This window comes from Gymnogyps californianus, chromosome 6, assembly GCF_018139145.2.
Source record: "Gymnogyps californianus isolate 813 chromosome 6, ASM1813914v2, whole genome shotgun sequence".
NCBI classification, from domain to species: Eukaryota; Metazoa; Chordata; class Aves; order Accipitriformes; family Cathartidae; genus Gymnogyps; species Gymnogyps californianus.
The window spans coordinates 36,834,527-36,852,822 of NC_059476.1; the positions used below are offsets into that span (position 1 = coordinate 36,834,527).

An 18,296-nucleotide genomic window follows, 5' to 3' on the forward strand; every position below is an offset into this window, starting at 1 on the left:
TTATGATAAAATTCATAATAACTAGAAATAGGGGAACTTGGCACAACTAAGTTCCTCATCATTTATAAAGGGCTGACATCCAGCTGTTCCCACAGTATGAAAATGCCTTTGAGTTCAAAATACTTCATCTTGAAACACTGCAAAGAAAAAGAACTAAAGCAAAGCTTAGGACAAAAGTGATTTGAAAGGGCAAATGGAGTTTTAGCTAGAGTAACTGAAACAGTTCAATATTCCTAATAAATCCAGAGAGACAAGAACGCTAAAGGAAAAAGTGACAAAATGTGAAGCAGTACACTTCACGAAGAAAATTATAGAAGAAACTTTTAATTTAGGAGTAAATCTTCAATCTTTGAAAAGTAAATGACATTGCTGCAACCAATAAAGTTTTCTTTCAGATTTTAACCAGTTTTATGTGCATCACTATGTCAATCTCTTAAATCTTTCTGCTAAAACTTTAATTAAAAATATTGACTAAGCAGCCGTACTACGAGCCACTGCAATACTATTCATCTTTGAAAAATACTGTTCATAAAAGAGAACCGTAAAGCACATTTCTAAACCATTCATATTTTTTTCATATTTTAATTCAAATAAATTAATGAACATATGAGCATCATTTCAATATATGGCAGAGAAAAAATTTTTTTTTAAAAAAGGACTGTAGTCAGATTTCATGGAAAATGATTGAATATGGAAAAAGTTTGATTATTTTATCATTCAGAAAAGTTTACAATTCAATCCAGGAAGCAGGAATGGCTTTTGACATGGAATTTGGAACTAAAGAAAAGAATCATTTAAAAGCAGAGAAACAAGATAGCTGTCCTTGGACATTTTCTGAGGTCAGTGTACATATGAAGTGGCAAGATGAAAGTGAAGAAAACAATAGCAAGGATCTTGAAGATTAGAAGTGAGCGTTTTCAAGCAATTTTTAAAAATGAACAATAAGTAATCAAAGACTTTTGAGGACAGTGGTGATTCACTGCCTAGAGCTAGGATGTAATCAGCATAATATGAATAATTTGAAGGTGTGGGACATTAGTGTCAATTTCTTCAGAAAGTCAGGTTTCCTTTTAATACAATAGCAATTTTCCCCGCAATGTCAACTCTTCCATCATTACGCAGTGAAATCTTCAACTCTCCTCCACGGCGGGAACATTGAAAAGCTAAATGGAAACAAGAATCCACAGTTAAAAAACTAGTATCTATCAGCAATTATTTAAAAATCCGTGAAAACTCAGGGAAATGAGGCCTCTGTCTCCAGAAAGCAAGCAGCACCAGGGCAAGCACTGTACCAGGGACGCCTTGGATGAACTATCTTTACAGATGAAGATTAGCTGAGGGTGTAGCTCAGACTAGAACTTGGCTATTGAGTCTGACAAAAATGCTAGTTAATACAAGTAGTGAAGGACAGTTTGCTGTGATGTAGCCAACCAAGTTTCCTTTGTATATCTAAAGAAGTCTTGAATTCTCCCATTCATGGGATAGACAGTTCCTGCAGGTAAGAAGGAAGAACACCGAGTATTATCTGCGTAAGAAAGAACCACCACTTTACTGGTATTGAACATCTGAAGTAGATACTAGGTTCAAAGAATGTTTGGCTAATGGGTAAATAAAGCTCAAGCAGGCAGTGGAAAAAGTCTACAAAGAAACACAGATGCTGCTTCAGCTGTCACAAACTGAGACCAAATTCTTACATAGACAGGAACAGATATTGATTTATATAATCCTGAATATATAATTTAATACAGCTGGATAAAGTTTAAGTGGAAATAGCCTTCCACTTGTAAATAATTACAGAACTAAACTTCTACCTAACCTGTTAAGTCATATTCAGGTGGGACAATAATGCTCACTTAGCACGTTGAGCCTGTAGACTTGTTTCAGTAGTCCAATTTTAGTTGCACAACTACTTGGTCAGAAAACGGTCTGGTTCAGATGGCATTTGGCAAAGGTTTGAGTTTCATATAGTGTTGTTTTTGTAAAAGGCTGTAAATGGATGAAGAGGCATTAATGTTCACAGTCTCCTTACTCAATGAACTTCCAACTACTACAAAAGTTGTTCAAAGCCAAAGGGCATGTTTTTCCTCACAAACCCACAATCTGTAAATAGGGTAGAGATTGTATTCAGAGCATAGGATCTCTAACAGATGGCATATATACTGTATGCTTTAAAACAATTTCTCAGCCACAGCTGACAAGAAAGCTCTTCCTTATAACAGGATATTAGATTCTCAAAGCAAACACTCCAAAACAGTGAAAACAGGAGCTATATAGAGATTGATGCTGATACTTTCTGTTCTTTTCCATTTATAGAACTACCCATTATTGTTTTTAACTTGTCAGAACAACATCTATGTATGGAGTAATGCCTTCAATTGAATATTCTGGACTCTTAAAGATCCAGACCATGCTAAATTTGATCAATTATTATTGCCAAGTGTGGATACACAGCTAAACTCTCCCACTTCCTCATGATAGCAGATTTAAATAAAAGAGATGAATTGTTTCAAATCTTCAGAGGTTGGTTGGGTTTGGTTTTTTTTCCTTTCTTTAAATGTGGAACCAGTACTGTCTGCTTCATGGCAGGATTACTGAGACTGTTTTGATACCAGTCCATTTTATTTTATTTTTAAAGAAACCTCCAAAGTAGAAGAAAAAAAAAAATAACCCACAAAAGAAAATTTTACCCAAGCTTATATGAAAATAATAATTGATCTTTTCTTTCTCTCACACAGAAGCACCAATATTTCACACCATGTTTGAAAGTAAACAGACCTGCATGGAACATTGCAATAATTAGAGGGTTTCATTTAACAGCAATGTCTTCAGAGACATTCAAGCATCCCTGATGTGCACTCGCCTTATGGATCACGAAGTTGTTGCACATCCATTCCATGTCTGTATTTACCAGGAATATCTCATACTACATATACATTTTATACATATTTGGTACAAAAACAAGTATGTACATTCTGATCTGTAGAAATAACACGTAACAGCTGAATTCACAGTGCCCTGAATCCCTCTGTGATTAACCTGAGACAGAGGAAAGTTTAAGAGTAGGTACAAGGACTGTGAGATTGAGCATGCTGATATCACAGAATCATAGAATCATGGACCCCTGCATCCACAAGGCCGCCAGTGGCCTTGTACTAATATTATCCTGTTGTTTTGAGGAGCTTCTTATCAGCCTAGATGTATCTAAACGACCATTGCTTACAGAATTTGAGGAGCAATGGATTTTCTTCATGATGTCATCATAATGACATCAACTCAGGAACAAGTGCCACTCTTGTAAAAATATCTGTTTTTAGAAATCACTATTATTTTGGTTGAATTTCTAAACCCTATAAAAACACTGACGGAAGAAGCAATTGTTCCTTAAGTGAAGTTCAGATCTCCAAGACTTTTCTTATTCTAAGAAAGATAGATAAATCTGTTGATTGATGGAAGGAAACACCTCTCCTTGGGCAGAAATGTTACACTTGGGTATAAATCTGATGTGGTCAATCTATATGTTGAGATTACCTGGGAAAGATGAAAGCTGCGATTACAACTCTGCAAAACTCTTCACTTCATGAGAATTTAAATCAGTAAAAGCTTAAATACAGGTAGATTTATTCTACCTGAATAAAGCAACTTCTTCACAAAAAAAAAAGCGAGGAGACTGAAAAATTAGAAGATGGGACAGACTCTGTCTTGAAAGAAGTCCTGGCAAAATTTGTGACAGTATGATCTTACAGTTGTCAAAGCAAGGTTTGGGTTTTGGTTGGGTCCCCCCTTGGCCCCCCCCCCCCAAAAAACCCCACCAGCCCTCAAATGCTATAAACCTGTTCTGTACTGCAAAGGCATCAGAGAAGTTAAAGGCAGTAACAAGAACCAAAATTCCCCACAAACTAATACAGTTGTCTGAAGTAAACAGGTACAGAAAGATTCCTCTAGCTTCACCTGAGATTAAAAATTGTCCTGGATAAATCCCCTTCACAATAATTTGGAAAGTCCTCTATAATCTGAATATATCAAATTCCTTAAGCATGTTTATAAATGTTATCTTAGAAATGTGAAAACTATGTGAAGGACTGGATACAGAGACAGTTGCTAAATATTGCATTCATTAGCAATTATGAAAGTCTATACATCTGATATGAGAGATTATAATTTTTTAAATATTGCAGAGACTCTTGAAATGAAAAAAAGGCAGGGACTGATACTGAACTATGATTTAACACTCAGCTTAAATTCAAGGATATGTACATACTTTCAAGAAAGATCATAAAGTATTTCACCTTGTAAAAAGACTGGAAAATTCTCTTTGTAGTTGATGGGGGTGGTCATTGTTTGACAATTTGGTTTAATAAAAGTAGGAAGAGAACCCAAACACAGGAAATTATATCTGATACTTCAGCAGAGATGCAGCTGACGTCCTCGTAGAGGTCACAATACACAGAGATCTGACAATAGATTTAATGTTCCTCATTTTTATATTATTTCATATCTGATCTATTTTGGAACTAACAGATCTTTCATTTTATGGAAGAAAATCTTCCTTTATTCTTGCAATAAAAGGTATCGGATATTACAGAAGCTACTGCAAAGGTTTCTAAAAAGTCAAAAGATGCTCTTATTTATTAATCTTTGATGATACGGAATCTTCTGGATTGCCAGCCATCTTTTCCAAATAATCTCATTAGTAATAGAATTCACCCCAGTACTACCTGATACCCCTCGGTTACGTGCATGTAAGGAAAAGTTACTTCTCATAAACACATGCAAAGACCGCATGTTGATCAGATGTCAAATGAACTTGTTCTGTTTAAATCTGTTTTATATGATTTCTACCACAAAAGAAGTTTGAGGACATATATGCATGAAATACCGGGGGGGGGGGGGGGAAATATCTATCTTCTGGGAAGATAGGACTTTTTTTTTTTGTGCTAAACACATTAGAGAATTACAGTATTGATTGCCATTGCTACCTGAGATAGTTTCTCTAAAAGAGGAAATGCCACAGTACATACAAAATACATGAAAATGCAAAACAGGTAGAAAGTATAACCTAAAAATACAGACTGAATTTCCGTCTGTTTGATTACTTAAAGAAGCAGTGTCTATAGATGCCATGGAAGAGTTTCAAATTCCACATTAACATCCAAAAATGTCAAAATCTTCTGAGAAACAGCCAGTCCATAAGGATGCATTACCCAAGACAGTTTCTTGTCTTCAGAAAATATGTTGGGAATTTTCCCCCCAACATTATGGAAACTATCACAGATTTAAGTGATGTTAATGCAAATATGAGGTCTTCAGAACAGTATGTTAAACCTTTTCTTCAATCCACAATGGAGAAGGTCTCAGTCATTGTGGATTACCATACTGAGCTATGGAGCACAAACAGATCCTTTAAAGAGTTTATCATTCTCAAGAAAATCCACTTTGAGATTCATTTGACCAAATACAGGAAGGCTTATATTCAAGGTAGCTGTTTGTTTGGAAAAGTGTTTCCTTTTATGGACAAGGAACCTTATTAGATCAAGGGTTCAATCTCTGCTCTAAACTAAATATTACCAAAGACTTAATTGTTTTCAGGTGCACAAAAGAATTGTAATCCCCTGCTCCCTGCTTAGGGAACCAGATAGGGACTAGGGTATTTTGTATTGCTTCTGTTGTTCTTCCATTCTCAGGCAAAGCACTAAACATGAGAAGCAAACAGACACCCAATGGCTCTTCATCTAGTGCTGTCATGTATTCACTGTTTCTCTCGTTTTTTTCCACCAAGTTTTTCAGTTTCTTGCTTAACAACAAATCTGTGATCTAATAAGCATATCTCATTGATTGAAAGAATACCAATAAAGCCGTTCTTTGACTTCAGAGGTCCAGCCATCTCAAATTCCTTTAAGGCTTAATCATTTAAAAGTAAGACTGCAAATAAAATCACAAACAAATAAAATTTGCCAATGCCCATGCAATCTTGTCCCCATTCTTACATATTTAAGGTCAGTTAAATTCTTTCTGTTCTTATAACCTAAGTGACTATTCTTTCTTATATTCTTCCTTGCTACCAGGTAAAAGATGTTCATCCTGAGGAAAACTGATCTTCATACCTAAATACACAGATGTATCAGAAACCAGAAAAAAAACTGTACCATAAAGCACATTCTGTACATAGAATCTGAATGTTAAAAATACATCACCTCTTCTTATCTAGCTATAGTAACACTAGCTGGTCTAAACCCTGAGTTTCCTAAAGAAGTCACTGACAGGATTAATCTGGAGTAATTCTCAAGTAAATTCCAAAATCAGGCAGAAACCATATGACTTTTTTCAGTCTCATCTTAATATACATGAGGGGAAAGGAAAACACTGTCCAAATTGTACTGAAAAGTACACATCGTGAATGAAAATACCGATACCTTTATACCTTTTCCCAATACCCAAAATGCAAGCCATAAAGAGCAAGAAGGAAAATAAAATTCAGTCAAAACACAAAACCAACATCATCTGAAGTTCACCAAGCTTCAGCTATGATGAAAGGTCATGAGAACTAAAATCCAAAAGCTGAGATCAAAAACTAACCGCAGAGAGTTATAACCCAGAAACCAACACTTCAAACTCCCTGCAGGCATGATGTGTCATGTTGGTGGGTAGGAAAGAAAGCAATTTCTTAAAGATTACCTAACACACAAAATATTACATAATATTCTATTCACATTGAAAAAAATGGATAGGGAGTTATTGGTACAGTTTAGATTGTAGTAATAACTTTTTCTTTTTTAGTGAGTAGCTTTTACACAAATGGGCAGCTTTGCAAGAAAACAGTTTCTCTTACCAAGCATTTCTTTCTTCCCCAGCTGCTCTGACCAGTAGCTGCTCAAAACAGCATGGGCAGATCCTTAAAAGAAATTGGAAAATAAAGTACAGAATTAAATCAGAATCACTACTTTATAGAGCAAGCACATTCAAAATGTAAATGCCATAAACAAATCAAGTGCTACATGTGTGTTTAGGGCAAAAATACCTAAGAGTTTTCACAGCAGGCAGAGCTTAAGGCTTTATAATTTCATTTATTTATGATAAAGCAGCATTACTTCCTCATCCTCTGGCTTCAATGGAAATTTTGCCTAGGTGAGGGCTTCATGATTCGTCACAATTGGTATGAATAACAAATAGTACTAATGAAAATACTTGAGGCAAAGTACTCATTTGTTTACCAAAAGTGAAGTTTCCTAATAACAGAATCTCAAAATATTATTCATCTAAACATGATGTTATTGAATGAAATATGACCAGCTACCCATCAAAAATCTGAACAGGCTTTTGGATATTTTTTAAGAATAGGAACAGGTGGATAGAAATCACTGTGTAAAACAAAAGTATTTCCTCTCCTAACAGTTTTCACAACAAAACCTCGGGGTTTTTTCAGTCTTGAATGCTGGTAAGTATCAGGATGTAACCCGAGCAGATCTTTAAGGTCTCACCACAGCTTCTGAAAACTAAAAGACCAATTTCTTGTTTCCTGACTGGCAGATGGCTTAAAAACTTAGGATGACTTCTCGGATTCATAGCTAGACATGCTGCTTCAGCCTACATTAGCAGCTAGGGGCAAACACACTCTGCTGGAAACCCTACTGTGAAGTAACTATAATTATCAGGGCTCAAGGACCACAAGATATGTAGCATTATTAACAAATCATTACAAAAGAAATATAACACAAAGCCATAACACTGTTAAAAGTATACTTCAGTTACACAATAAAAAGATTTGTTTCTATAAAAGAAAGGACACTTAAAGATGGGAGACAAGCAACAGTGAGCTATAACAAGCCTAGAAAAATCCCACAGATTCAGGAAACTTCTAGTTTTTCCTACATATCAATACTAGTCTTCCCAGAAATCCTAAGCAATGAGCTCTGGGATTAGATATGTCTACCAGAGTCTGTCCCCAGCTTCATCAGGAAAGCAGGACTGAAAGCTTAAGAAGTAAATTAAATACATGGCTTGTATTTCTTTGTAAACCTTTCTTTCTGCTAGGAGTGCTGAATAACTAGCATTATTCCAACAAAGAAAGTTTTCTCTTTATGTAGCAAAACATTTAATGAGCATTTTTGACCAAGTTCTCAGCTGAATAATAATTAACCTGTGATTAACTGGTACCTAAGCAAATAACATCATTCTGCAGCAATCATCATCACACCTACTGAGTGGAATATCAAAGGAACAGGCAGAGAACTAGCCTTCCTGCCCCTAAATACACAACTAGCTGAGTTCATATTATTCATAGGTCTGAGAATATCCACAGTAAGTGTCATGAAACTAGAGGAGATCTCAGCTGAAGCGCAAAAAAAATACAGAACACCAACAGAAGTGGATATGAACTTCTACTGCAATACTCATTCAATACCAAACTAGTCTCTCGCTTTTCTCTAATTGGAATACTTCAGGGAAAAGATCTGAAAGGCACAGGAATATCTGGCCTGATGACAGCAAGAAGCTGATTTTTTCTGAATGAGTTGGCATCAGTCATGAAAGTTTTCAGTTTAACAAGCACACTCCTGCTGTCCATATAAAACAGTAATTTATAAGAAAGACTCCAAAGTACAAAACCAGATTCATGGAGTTTAATAAGAACCTTTTAATTGAACTGAAACAAGAGTAATAGTCACACAAACACATACCTGTAACAGGGTCTTCCAGAAGTCCATACCAAGGTGCAAAATATCTGGAGTAAAAATCATGGCCTTTATGTTTTCCACTGGAATTTCCCTTAAGAGTGAGTATGACTCCTTTCACCTTTCCTGTCTTTTCAGCTGACAAAAAGTGTTGTGCGCTCACTTGCAGTTCTTCCAACACAGACCTTGAATGTAAGTATAGAATTTTAATAGCCCACATTCTTAAATGTACATGAATTTAAGTATTGAAAAGAAACATAAAACTAAAAAATCATCTTCTCCACAATCCCGAAACAGCCATGGTAAAATGTCAGAGGAGAAAAGATTCCTAGCATTGTCCTCCCAATGTCATTTGACAGAAGACTACCCTGAGAATAATACACTCTGAGTGAGCAGAGAAAAAAGTTCAAGCCATGCATTTCCTATTTATTTCTGAAAACAGATCACCCTGGAATATCAGCTACAAAAGAGCACACTTTTGTTTCAACATTTTAATCATTGAAAGGAATATTTCATCACTACAGCAGGCAAAGAGTGAGGACTCCACCTCCCTTCAGAGCAAGCAAATAACTAACACCATTCAGATCTTCATGGGATTCTAAAGCACTCTACAACAGCCTCAAGTCTGTGAAGCTGCAGATACCTCCCTACAAAATAACGTCTGAAAGAGTAAAAATAATAAGTGCTCAGCTGAGGATATTTCTATCTCCCCACTAGCCCAATCTTTAGTTAGGCCAAACTTCAAGTGAAAACAATAGCAATTTGGTCTGATTAAAGAAGTCGTGTTTTGGTAACATATATCCAAATCATACTTGACTTAACAATGAAATTCAGCTCTCTGAGATTAACAAATGCTTTGGAATAATTTGAATTGGAATTTCCTCTATAAAGCTACTTACGATGCTGTTAAGTATGTGTAAGCAGATTACAGTCAAATGGGAATAAGAATCCAGAGCTTTCTGTCAATGTGCCCTGTCTCACTAGGCGGACCTATATAGCTATGCAACTATTACTTCTTCATTTGAGAAGCAAGACTCTTAATTTCCTGCTAGGTTACTGGATCATTTTTTTAGTCAGATGGATGGGGAAAACACACCATCGTTAAAACTGTTTCCTACACCTCCTTTTCTTGGACATAGATTTCAGATTGATCTTACTCAGCTTTGCAGGTTCAATGAGCTCACATTAGAAGATAAAATAACTATTTAACACAGAAGTTCAGAGTTTTTAATCTCCACCTGTTTTAAAACTAGATAAAAGAGCCTAGTACGTAAGGGATAGAGGTTAAACAAGCAGACTCAATTTCTGCACACTTGATTTAAAAAAAAAAAGTATAAGACACCTTTCATAAGCATCACTGAGGCGGACTAAGAGTTTCTTTGTGTCAGGAGAATAACGGAGATCTTGAACAATCATGTCACCAACGGCTGCCTGGTGGAAAAGTTAAAGTAGACAAAGAAAAACATTGTCATTTGAATACGAAATATTATTTCCTTAACATTTTCGTAGAACAAATTCCCTGCTAGAACAGGGCTTATGCAAGGTCTTTCATGCAGCCCTCAAGTACATGCAAGCAAGAAAAGTAAATGCACTAAGTGCATGAATGGATATGGGTAGGTGCTAAGAGCTCTGTATATGTCAACTTGGAAAGAAATTCAGGGACCTAGAAGAGCGCAAGGACACCAGATTGCCCTCACATGCATACAATAGGCTGAAAATGCCACTGAAATGAATACTGACACTCCAGCCAACGGTAGTGGGAGACAAAAGTTCAACTGCAGCATTTTGGAGAATTCCATTTCCTGAGCTGCGTGACTCAGACCTTTAGTGTTTCAAGTTCAGGAGTACATCAAGCAATGCCATGTTGCCACTTTTCAGCCATTTTAATATATAAAAATAAGTATAGCTATTATAAATGTGCTTCTAAGACCACACATAGATTCTTTTTTTACCTTTATTAACTCTGCTACTTCCTGAAGTACCTGAAGCAAAAAAAAAAACCACAGTAAAAAACAGAACATATGTATGTATCTATCTATCCAACTACAGACAGACAGATATACTTACATACACATACAAACATAAACACATACTTTCCTTGAAAGCCTTTAATGAATAAAATTTTGACTGACCTGTGGGTAGGTTAAGTATAGTGGTAAGTCCAGGACAATATGATCTTCCACTTGTCTGGCTTTTAATTCCCCACTCAGCGTCACAAATGTGAGAACTGAATTTGTGTTTTCTAGAGAGAGAACATTGCAACATTATGAAACATAAGAATTTGAATCTAAATTATTATAGCTCTTAGAGTAGCTCAGTATATTCAGAAAAAGTTAGTTATGCAGCTAAATACAGTAAACCTGTATTCTGAGACAAAATTCCCAACTAACTCAATAAATAATCTGCTGAGGCTAATAAATACAGCAATTGCTAGAGAATCTTTCCTGCATGTTCCAAGAATCAATGGGACTTTCCTTTTAACAGAAAGAGCAATATTCCCTATTCATCAAATTCTACTGTACCTCTCCCAGATGACATTTGCATATTTAGCACTTTTATTAAACAAGAGTAATAGTAGGGCATCGGAATCCAAGTGTAGGCATCAGACTACAACCTTATAATTACAGAGCAGTTGTAAAAGACAATAGCTAAGATATCTCCAGATGTGTTCTCTAAATGTTCTGAATACCTAATTGCTTTTGTTGTAGAAAATAGAGATCTTTTTAAATAGAAGTAAAATTTCTAAAAAGTCATAGTAATAAATAGCTTGTAAACATACTTTGTATGCGAAACAACACAGCAGCTGCTGCAAGTGTAGCATGACCACAGAGAGGAACTTCATTGGCTGGGGTGAACCATCTGAGTCCAAAGCAGGAACCTTGAAAATAAAGCTGAATTAGTGTTAAGTGGAAGAAGTCTATTTCTTCCATTTATCTCAAAACTTTATACAGAGTGATGACATTTCTGTTAATCAAAATGCATGTTATAATCAGTCTTGGTCTTAAACACACTTTTAGGAACCTATTTTGTACTGATTTTTGGAATAGCTATTGCTTTTGAGTCAGGTCAACAACAGGAGTCTACTACTAACAGAGGAAAGCTACTTTGTTACAAGAGCAAAGGAGCTGCAGAGTAGAAATGCCTGCCCACCTGGGAACTAGGCCTGTGAACCAGAAGCATCCTTGAGAAGCCCAGCTGGCACCTTCGAAGTGCTGCAGGGTAGCTAGAATCCCGAGACATGCCGAGATACCGTCCGGTAAGTACAAAACCAACAAACTGTAACAGCAACTTATCACCTGAAAAGGTGAAAAATAGTCCGGAAAATGGGGAAAACATCCCGAGAAAGTAAGAATCAGTAACTGCCACTGGCTGTTCTAACTGAAGGAACAGGAAAACAGCCTGCAAAAATAAAAATTGGTCTGAGAGAGTAGAAAACATCATCATCTATTGGCTGTTCCAGGTGAAAAATAGAAATTAACAGTATCTATTGGCTTCTTGAAGTGGTGGTGTCCTACGTTCTCTTATGTCTCTATGATATAAAAATTACCTACTTTTTACCCAAAATGGAGCCTCTCTCTCCAAGAACTTTCTGTGCTGCATATATTTTTTCCTTTCCTAAAGAAGTCTGCACGAACTTTCTAAGCGATCATGAACCCTTGCCAGGGACACATGGCTGACTCCAAACTCCATGACACAGATCATCTTTGAAGTGAGAGAGTGTTATTTTACTGGTCCCCCTCTGGGCCCACTTCTAGGCTCAGTCTGGTTTGTCCTCCCACTTCTGGGATGGCTGAGTCCCCTTCTGGGATCTGTTTGTCCTCCCCTCTGGAATCTATTTAATGTGCTTGGTACCATATATCTACATATACGTAAGCTATCATAAGTATATCTACTATTATTGATAAGTTTGATTATTGACTAGTGTTAAGTTTGTAGTAACCTGTAACATTATAGATGCACTTCTTGCTGCTATTATTGATTCCTGCTATACTATTGATCACTGATGATAATTTGTAATAGCTTGAGATTATAGGCATTCGCTTTATTAATCATAGGTACACTTGCTAGTTGTGGTATTTGTGGTAATCTGTAATAGAGAATTTAGAAGATAAAGCCTTCATGTCCTTGTGTATTATGGAACCCTATGAAGTCACGGTCACGATCTCTATACACCTGCAGGCTGGGTTAACCCTTTAGGGATTAAAGATAGTTTTGTTGGTATAATGGAATCTGTATCAGAGCTAGGTCAGTTATGAATTATTTTGCTCAAACCACTACTCAAGTCTGGTAAAAGCCTCTAATGTATACTAAGCCTTCATTTCACTAGAAATCACATTTCTCTTTGTTGTTTAAAAAAAACTGGAACCCAAGCACAGTATACTTGGTTTCCTGTAGCTTTTGCAGAGTGCTTGCACCATGGCATTTAAGATAATGCTTATGGAAATACATTTCAAGTGAATAATTACCATACAAACACAACTAAAAGGTGCAAAAGAAACAAACAATATTTAAAAAAAAACCCAAACAAGTCTTGTCATCGCCCCTGTGAAAAATTAGTGCATTAAAGTCAGTCCCCTATCTAATGAAAACAAATAGAATCCCAACAAAACCTAGTGGATGAAACTAATGGACATGGTAGAGAAGTGCTCTGAGACAGGGCAGACACAGAACCCAGCTGTGAGCCTGCTCTGCGGTGTTAATGCACTCCCTCAAGCGGAAATTGTGGCTGAAAGCAGGAGGAAAAGGAGTCAGCCATGACCGACCGGAGACAGAAAAGCTCTGTGACCCAGAACACCTGCCTGGATGCTTGAGACATACAGCTGTACTCAGACCGAGAAGACATTTTGTACTCTCATAAATTAATGTATCCCTAAAATACTGTAGATATTTTTTTTAAATTAAAATCAAATGAAATGCACTGATCACAAACTCATACTCCTGCAAAAACATGCTCTTTGTCCAGGAGCCCTTGCTACAGCAATTAATGTTCCAGAAGCAGATGATAGTCTCATAAATGACATTCTGATGTTCCTGGTCTCCTCTTGCTCCCACCACCCCTCAATACACACATTCTCAGGTGTAGCTCAGTGACTAAATTCCTTCGAAAAAATTGTGCACCTCTTCAGCAGCTGTGTGGGTCTGATGTCACAAACTCTACTCCCATTAATATCAAAAGCACCTTAATGAGAAAGAAGCTGGCATTTTATATGGTGTTGGATAGGGATGACTTGAAAATAAACAAATGTATTAAGCATATTGGCAAGGTGTTAACATGAAAAATGAGAAGTATTATCACTTCTTGATTCAAGCAATTAGTCTAACCCTAAAACAAATTCCAATTTATTAACAATAGGAGTAAGTGATGATAGTTACCACTTTAAGAAAATCCTCTTTAATTACAGAGACTGTACAAAATCCCACTCCCTGAACAAACAATCAAATGATAAAGAACAATTTCTTTGCATTCTGTTCTAGGGCCTCTTTCAGACAGCCGATAACCCCAAAGCTGTTCGTCTCTCTCTTCCACTATGTTGTACCAAAGCAAGGGCATGCCAACACGATACCTTAACCTGGAATCTAACTCCAGGCTAGCAGGGTTCCAGCCCCTTGGCTCATGCCACCACACAACTGCAAAGTGAGCAGATTCAGCAAACTGATTCAGCTGAAAACTAATCCACAAAGCAGTTTTGACTAGACTCTGTATTTGTCTGATATTTTCTATCTTGTCTACTGTCTCTCCATTTCCTCTCATGCCCTATGAAAGAACACCAGTGAAGTCCCTCCACTCAAACCAATCAAATGAGAAGCCTACTGTGTTTGTTTTGGGCAACTTCAGATTTCCCGGTTTTGTTGGAAACCTGTATTTTCCAGTACTGGCTCCACAGACAGCTCATGAGATTTTGTGACAAACTCAAATAATAGCTTACAGTTACCCCAGTGATGATTTCCTGAACAGCCAAGCCAGATTCTACTCACTTTGCAGTCTTGTGCGTATGGAATAAGCTTTGCACAAGCTTATGGAATAAGCACATTCCGTCTCTATTATTCTGCTTGTATAACAGGAAATTATCTCAGGAGATTATTAGTAATGGAAGTATTAACTGAAGGATCTTTGCATAGCATTTTTAGGAGATTTTCTACATAGAACTTGCTTATTTAGTAAAAGGCACTACAACAAATGGTCTAATTTATGAATAATAAATGTTAGTATATTGTAAAATGAATTTGATATGCAGCACAAATACTTTAAAGAATCCATGTGCAAAAGGCTTATTATTATTATCTTCAGTAAGATACATCACAACTCCCAAGATTTTGCTTTGGCTGTCTTACAAATTAACATCACTCCTCATAAATGCACCCACAGTGTCTTCCTATTCCCTTGTAAGACATTTTGGCGGGTAGAGAGAACCACTCACTTTTGGTAAAGTCATCTCCAGGGTGCAGTTTTCTGATGAAAGCAGTTTCTGAAAGGTTCATTTCTGTTGCGATTTTTTGGTGCAAATCTTCATCCAAGTCCTAACGATGACACAACAAATCCAATTAAAAGCAGGCCAAAAAATGCAGAATCAAACTTTCTGTTAAATAAATACAGTAATTTCATTTTCTATTATAATAAAACATAGATTCTTCTTTAGTTCAAAATACTGAGAGTAAAAAAAAACTTTAAGCATAAAATGGGATAATTAGTTCACTCATTGCGATACATGGGCATTTCTAATATCGGTCCGATTAGTTTATAAATTCTTGGAATACACAGAAAATAAAATCACCAAAAAACCTAAACTCAGTCTTTCCATGAACGCAAATCTTTTTTTAAAGTCATGATTAAAGTCATACTGAGAAGTCATTATTAACATAATCTAAAAATACGTACAACTCTCTTTTTATAACTCCAAAAAATCCACACCAGCAAGAGATATGTAGTATGGCTAGGGCAACGGCCAAGATGGCTGACCAGCGCTTCAGCTGTACCCTCGATACTACTCTTTGAACAATGGGAACAATATGCTAAGTCAGTAGAAGCTGAGAGGAGATAAACCAAAAAACAAAAATGCTGGAGCTCACTACATTCTGCTGTAACTGCCTGCAAATTTAAACCAGTGAACAATGATCCCAGGATATATGAGCTGTAGCAATTGTATAAAGTTCTACTTCACCCTTGTTCCATTGCTCTTTCCCCACAATTATGCTGACTGGCCAGGTTTGAGAATCTGGTCTTTAAAATATTGAAACACAAATGAAACAAAGTACTGAGTGGACCTGGTCAGGTTCGACCTCTGACAGATATAAATTTGCCCTGCTAACTTTACTTATTTCCCTTAATAACTTTAATCCTTTTCAGCCAATGATCCCATACTACAGATATGAAATAATTACTGATGTGTCATAGACCTGTATTTGCAGAGTGAATTCTATGCAATGAAACAACATTCTAACTTTTTACAGTAACAAGCATCTCTCCTCAAGAAAATAGTCTGACTGTCGATTAGATACTGAAGAGATAGCAAACCAGAACAAAGACCAACCAAAATGTTATTAAAAATAGAACTTTATTGAAATACTGCCATCCTGTGGCACTTCTGAAACACAGAAGGGGCTTGTTTTGCCATTCTTGCATTACTCCCAACCGTTTTTGTAAAGCATCTGCTGAAACTCTGAAGGGAGCAGAGAACAGAAATCTTGCTGCTAGCTGCCCCATACTTTCTTGGAGATTAGAATAAAATTATGAATTAGAATCTCTGCTTTAACTGCCTCTCTGCTTTGACGCTAAAGCCTACAGCCCCAGGTACTGTAGAAAAAAAACTTTAAAACATCAACACGCCAAAGGCAACATGCAAATAAGTTGCCCTCACAATGTATTAACGTAATGAAGTAAAATTAATATAAAAATGCAATTCGAAGCTCATAGTTTTAAAGTAAGTTCATTCTGTGAGGGAGTATTTAGATTTTAGGGGGCCCAAAATACCTCTGAGGTGAGATGTTCTCGGTCATAACTTTAGCTGATGTGGTAAGTAGGCTATATTGTATGAGATCTAGATAGGCTTAGGAACATCTAGAAAGGATTTGTATTGTCAGTACAAGCTATTACAATTGACTGCTTTACATATATTTTCATACTTACAATTTTCATCAAGAGTTACTATACCAATAAGGCCTATAAATTTTTAATCTAGGTCAATAATTAGGTTTTTGTGGAAATTGTCAACGGTGTACCAATTAGTACCAACTGTTCAGAACACCTTGATGAGGAGAATGACTACTGTCAATGACACTAAAACTACCATGCAACTTCGAAGCAATAAAAACTGGCTGTTTAAACTTGGCTAAAGCTGAACCTGACACACCAACGGTGAAAGACTCAGATTCAGGTCTATACTCCCACTTCTTCCTTCCATAGAAAGAGAAAAAATGAAAGGGAAAAAAAGGGGGGGGGGGAAACCCACATCAAAACCAAAAACCACACTTTAACACTTCATTCAAAAACTTTTGAGTACTGATTCTATATTATTGCATTTCCTTTCAGAGATTTCAATCTGAATCCATTGGCTTAAGAAATTAAGCCATTTCTTTTTGACTTAACGCAGTATATTCCTTTAAAAAGAAAACCACAAAAAATACAAAGCGTGTCTTGTGTGAAATCGTTCTGATAGAAAAAGAGTACCCCTGTGCTAACTCCTCTGTATTCTGGAGCAACAGTAAACAACGCTTGCAAGCAGAACTCCTGAGTAAAGGAAGCAAAGTCTAATGCAATGCTGAGTGCTCAGGTCAAGTACAGGATGGTAAATGCCACTGCAGTCCCTCATAAAAAAATTTTTTTAACTTACATTTTCAAGCAGACAAACTGCCGCAGGATTTCCAGAAAATGGCCGGTTTGTAAATGCATCAACCGTAAAAACAGGAATTTGCATTGTCGTTTGCGCCTATTTAGTCTTAAGCTGTTTTCTGCAAGGTACTTTCTAACCTGTTTTATCCCCAAATGATAGCAGAACTCTTCAGTTAATGTTTCCCTAACGGCAGGAGGGGCCAGCAGCCCCCCATCCCGTCACTTCCCAGCGCGTACATGGACTCAAGCCTCCTTCCACACCCCCACCGCTCAGCACTAATTGTTTTCAGTTCTTTAGAAAAATTTTAACCTCCCTCTTGCACGGCTTGCTACCAGCTCCGGAACGCTCTAACGGGCGCTTCCACCACAGCGCCCGGCCCAGCCTGTCCCGCGCTGAGGCATTTACGAAGGCAGGAGCTGTGCGAGGTTCCCCCTGGGTCCGGCCCTGCCGCGGGTTTACCACAGCTGCAAAGCCGAGGAGACGCGGGCAGCTACGGCGTGCGCCCATACCGGACAACCTTCCCCATCCTCCCTCCCAAGCCTACGCCGAGGGAGCCGGACACCCCGGGCGACACACACGCCCGAGGGCACGACCGGCCGCCGACGCCTGTGTGAGGCGATACCCGGGCAGCCGCCGCGGCCCGCCGAAGGGCTCGCGCAACCCGTCCTCGGCCGCGCGCGCTCGCAACCCGCTTGGCGCCAAGCGAACGCACAGGGCCGCGTGACCGCCGGCCTAGGACGCATGCGCCCCGGCACCCCACAGCCGCAGTTGTGAGAGGAATAGGCGGGAACACCCCGTCCGC

General features: G+C 37.5%; 1 protein-coding gene across 1 annotated transcript; it reads right to left on the minus strand.

Moving 5' to 3' along the window:
- Nucleotides 1-374: 374 nt before the first annotated feature.
- Nucleotides 375-18,107, minus strand: PBLD (phenazine biosynthesis like protein domain containing). Its single transcript, XM_050899154.1, has 9 exons — nt 17,495-18,107; nt 15,086-15,185; nt 11,446-11,544; nt 10,799-10,908; nt 10,619-10,648; nt 10,009-10,097; nt 8,673-8,851; nt 6,827-6,889; nt 375-1,163 (listed from the first exon to the last, which is right to left on the minus strand). The coding sequence occupies exons 1-9, from the start codon at nt 17,576-17,578 to the stop codon at nt 1,051-1,053; spliced, it is 867 nt and encodes a 288-aa protein (XP_050755111.1). The 5' UTR covers nt 17,579-18,107; the 3' UTR covers nt 375-1,050.
- Nucleotides 18,108-18,296: the final 189 nt, after the last annotated feature.

Excerpts from the sequence above, each read along its gene's own strand:
- PBLD (XM_050899154.1), bottom strand. The coding sequence starts at position 17,578 with ATGCAAATTCCTGTTTTTACGGTTGATGCATTTACAAACCGGCCATTT. Across the intron at positions 8,852-10,008 it reads CTCAGTGATGCTTATGAAAG|GTCTGTGTTGGAAGAACTGC; the intron begins GTGTCTTATACT and ends CTTACATTCAAG. Across the intron at positions 6,890-8,672 it reads TCTGGAAGACCCTGTTACAG|GATCTGCCCATGCTGTTTTG; the intron begins GTATGTGTTTGT and ends ATTTCTTTTAAG.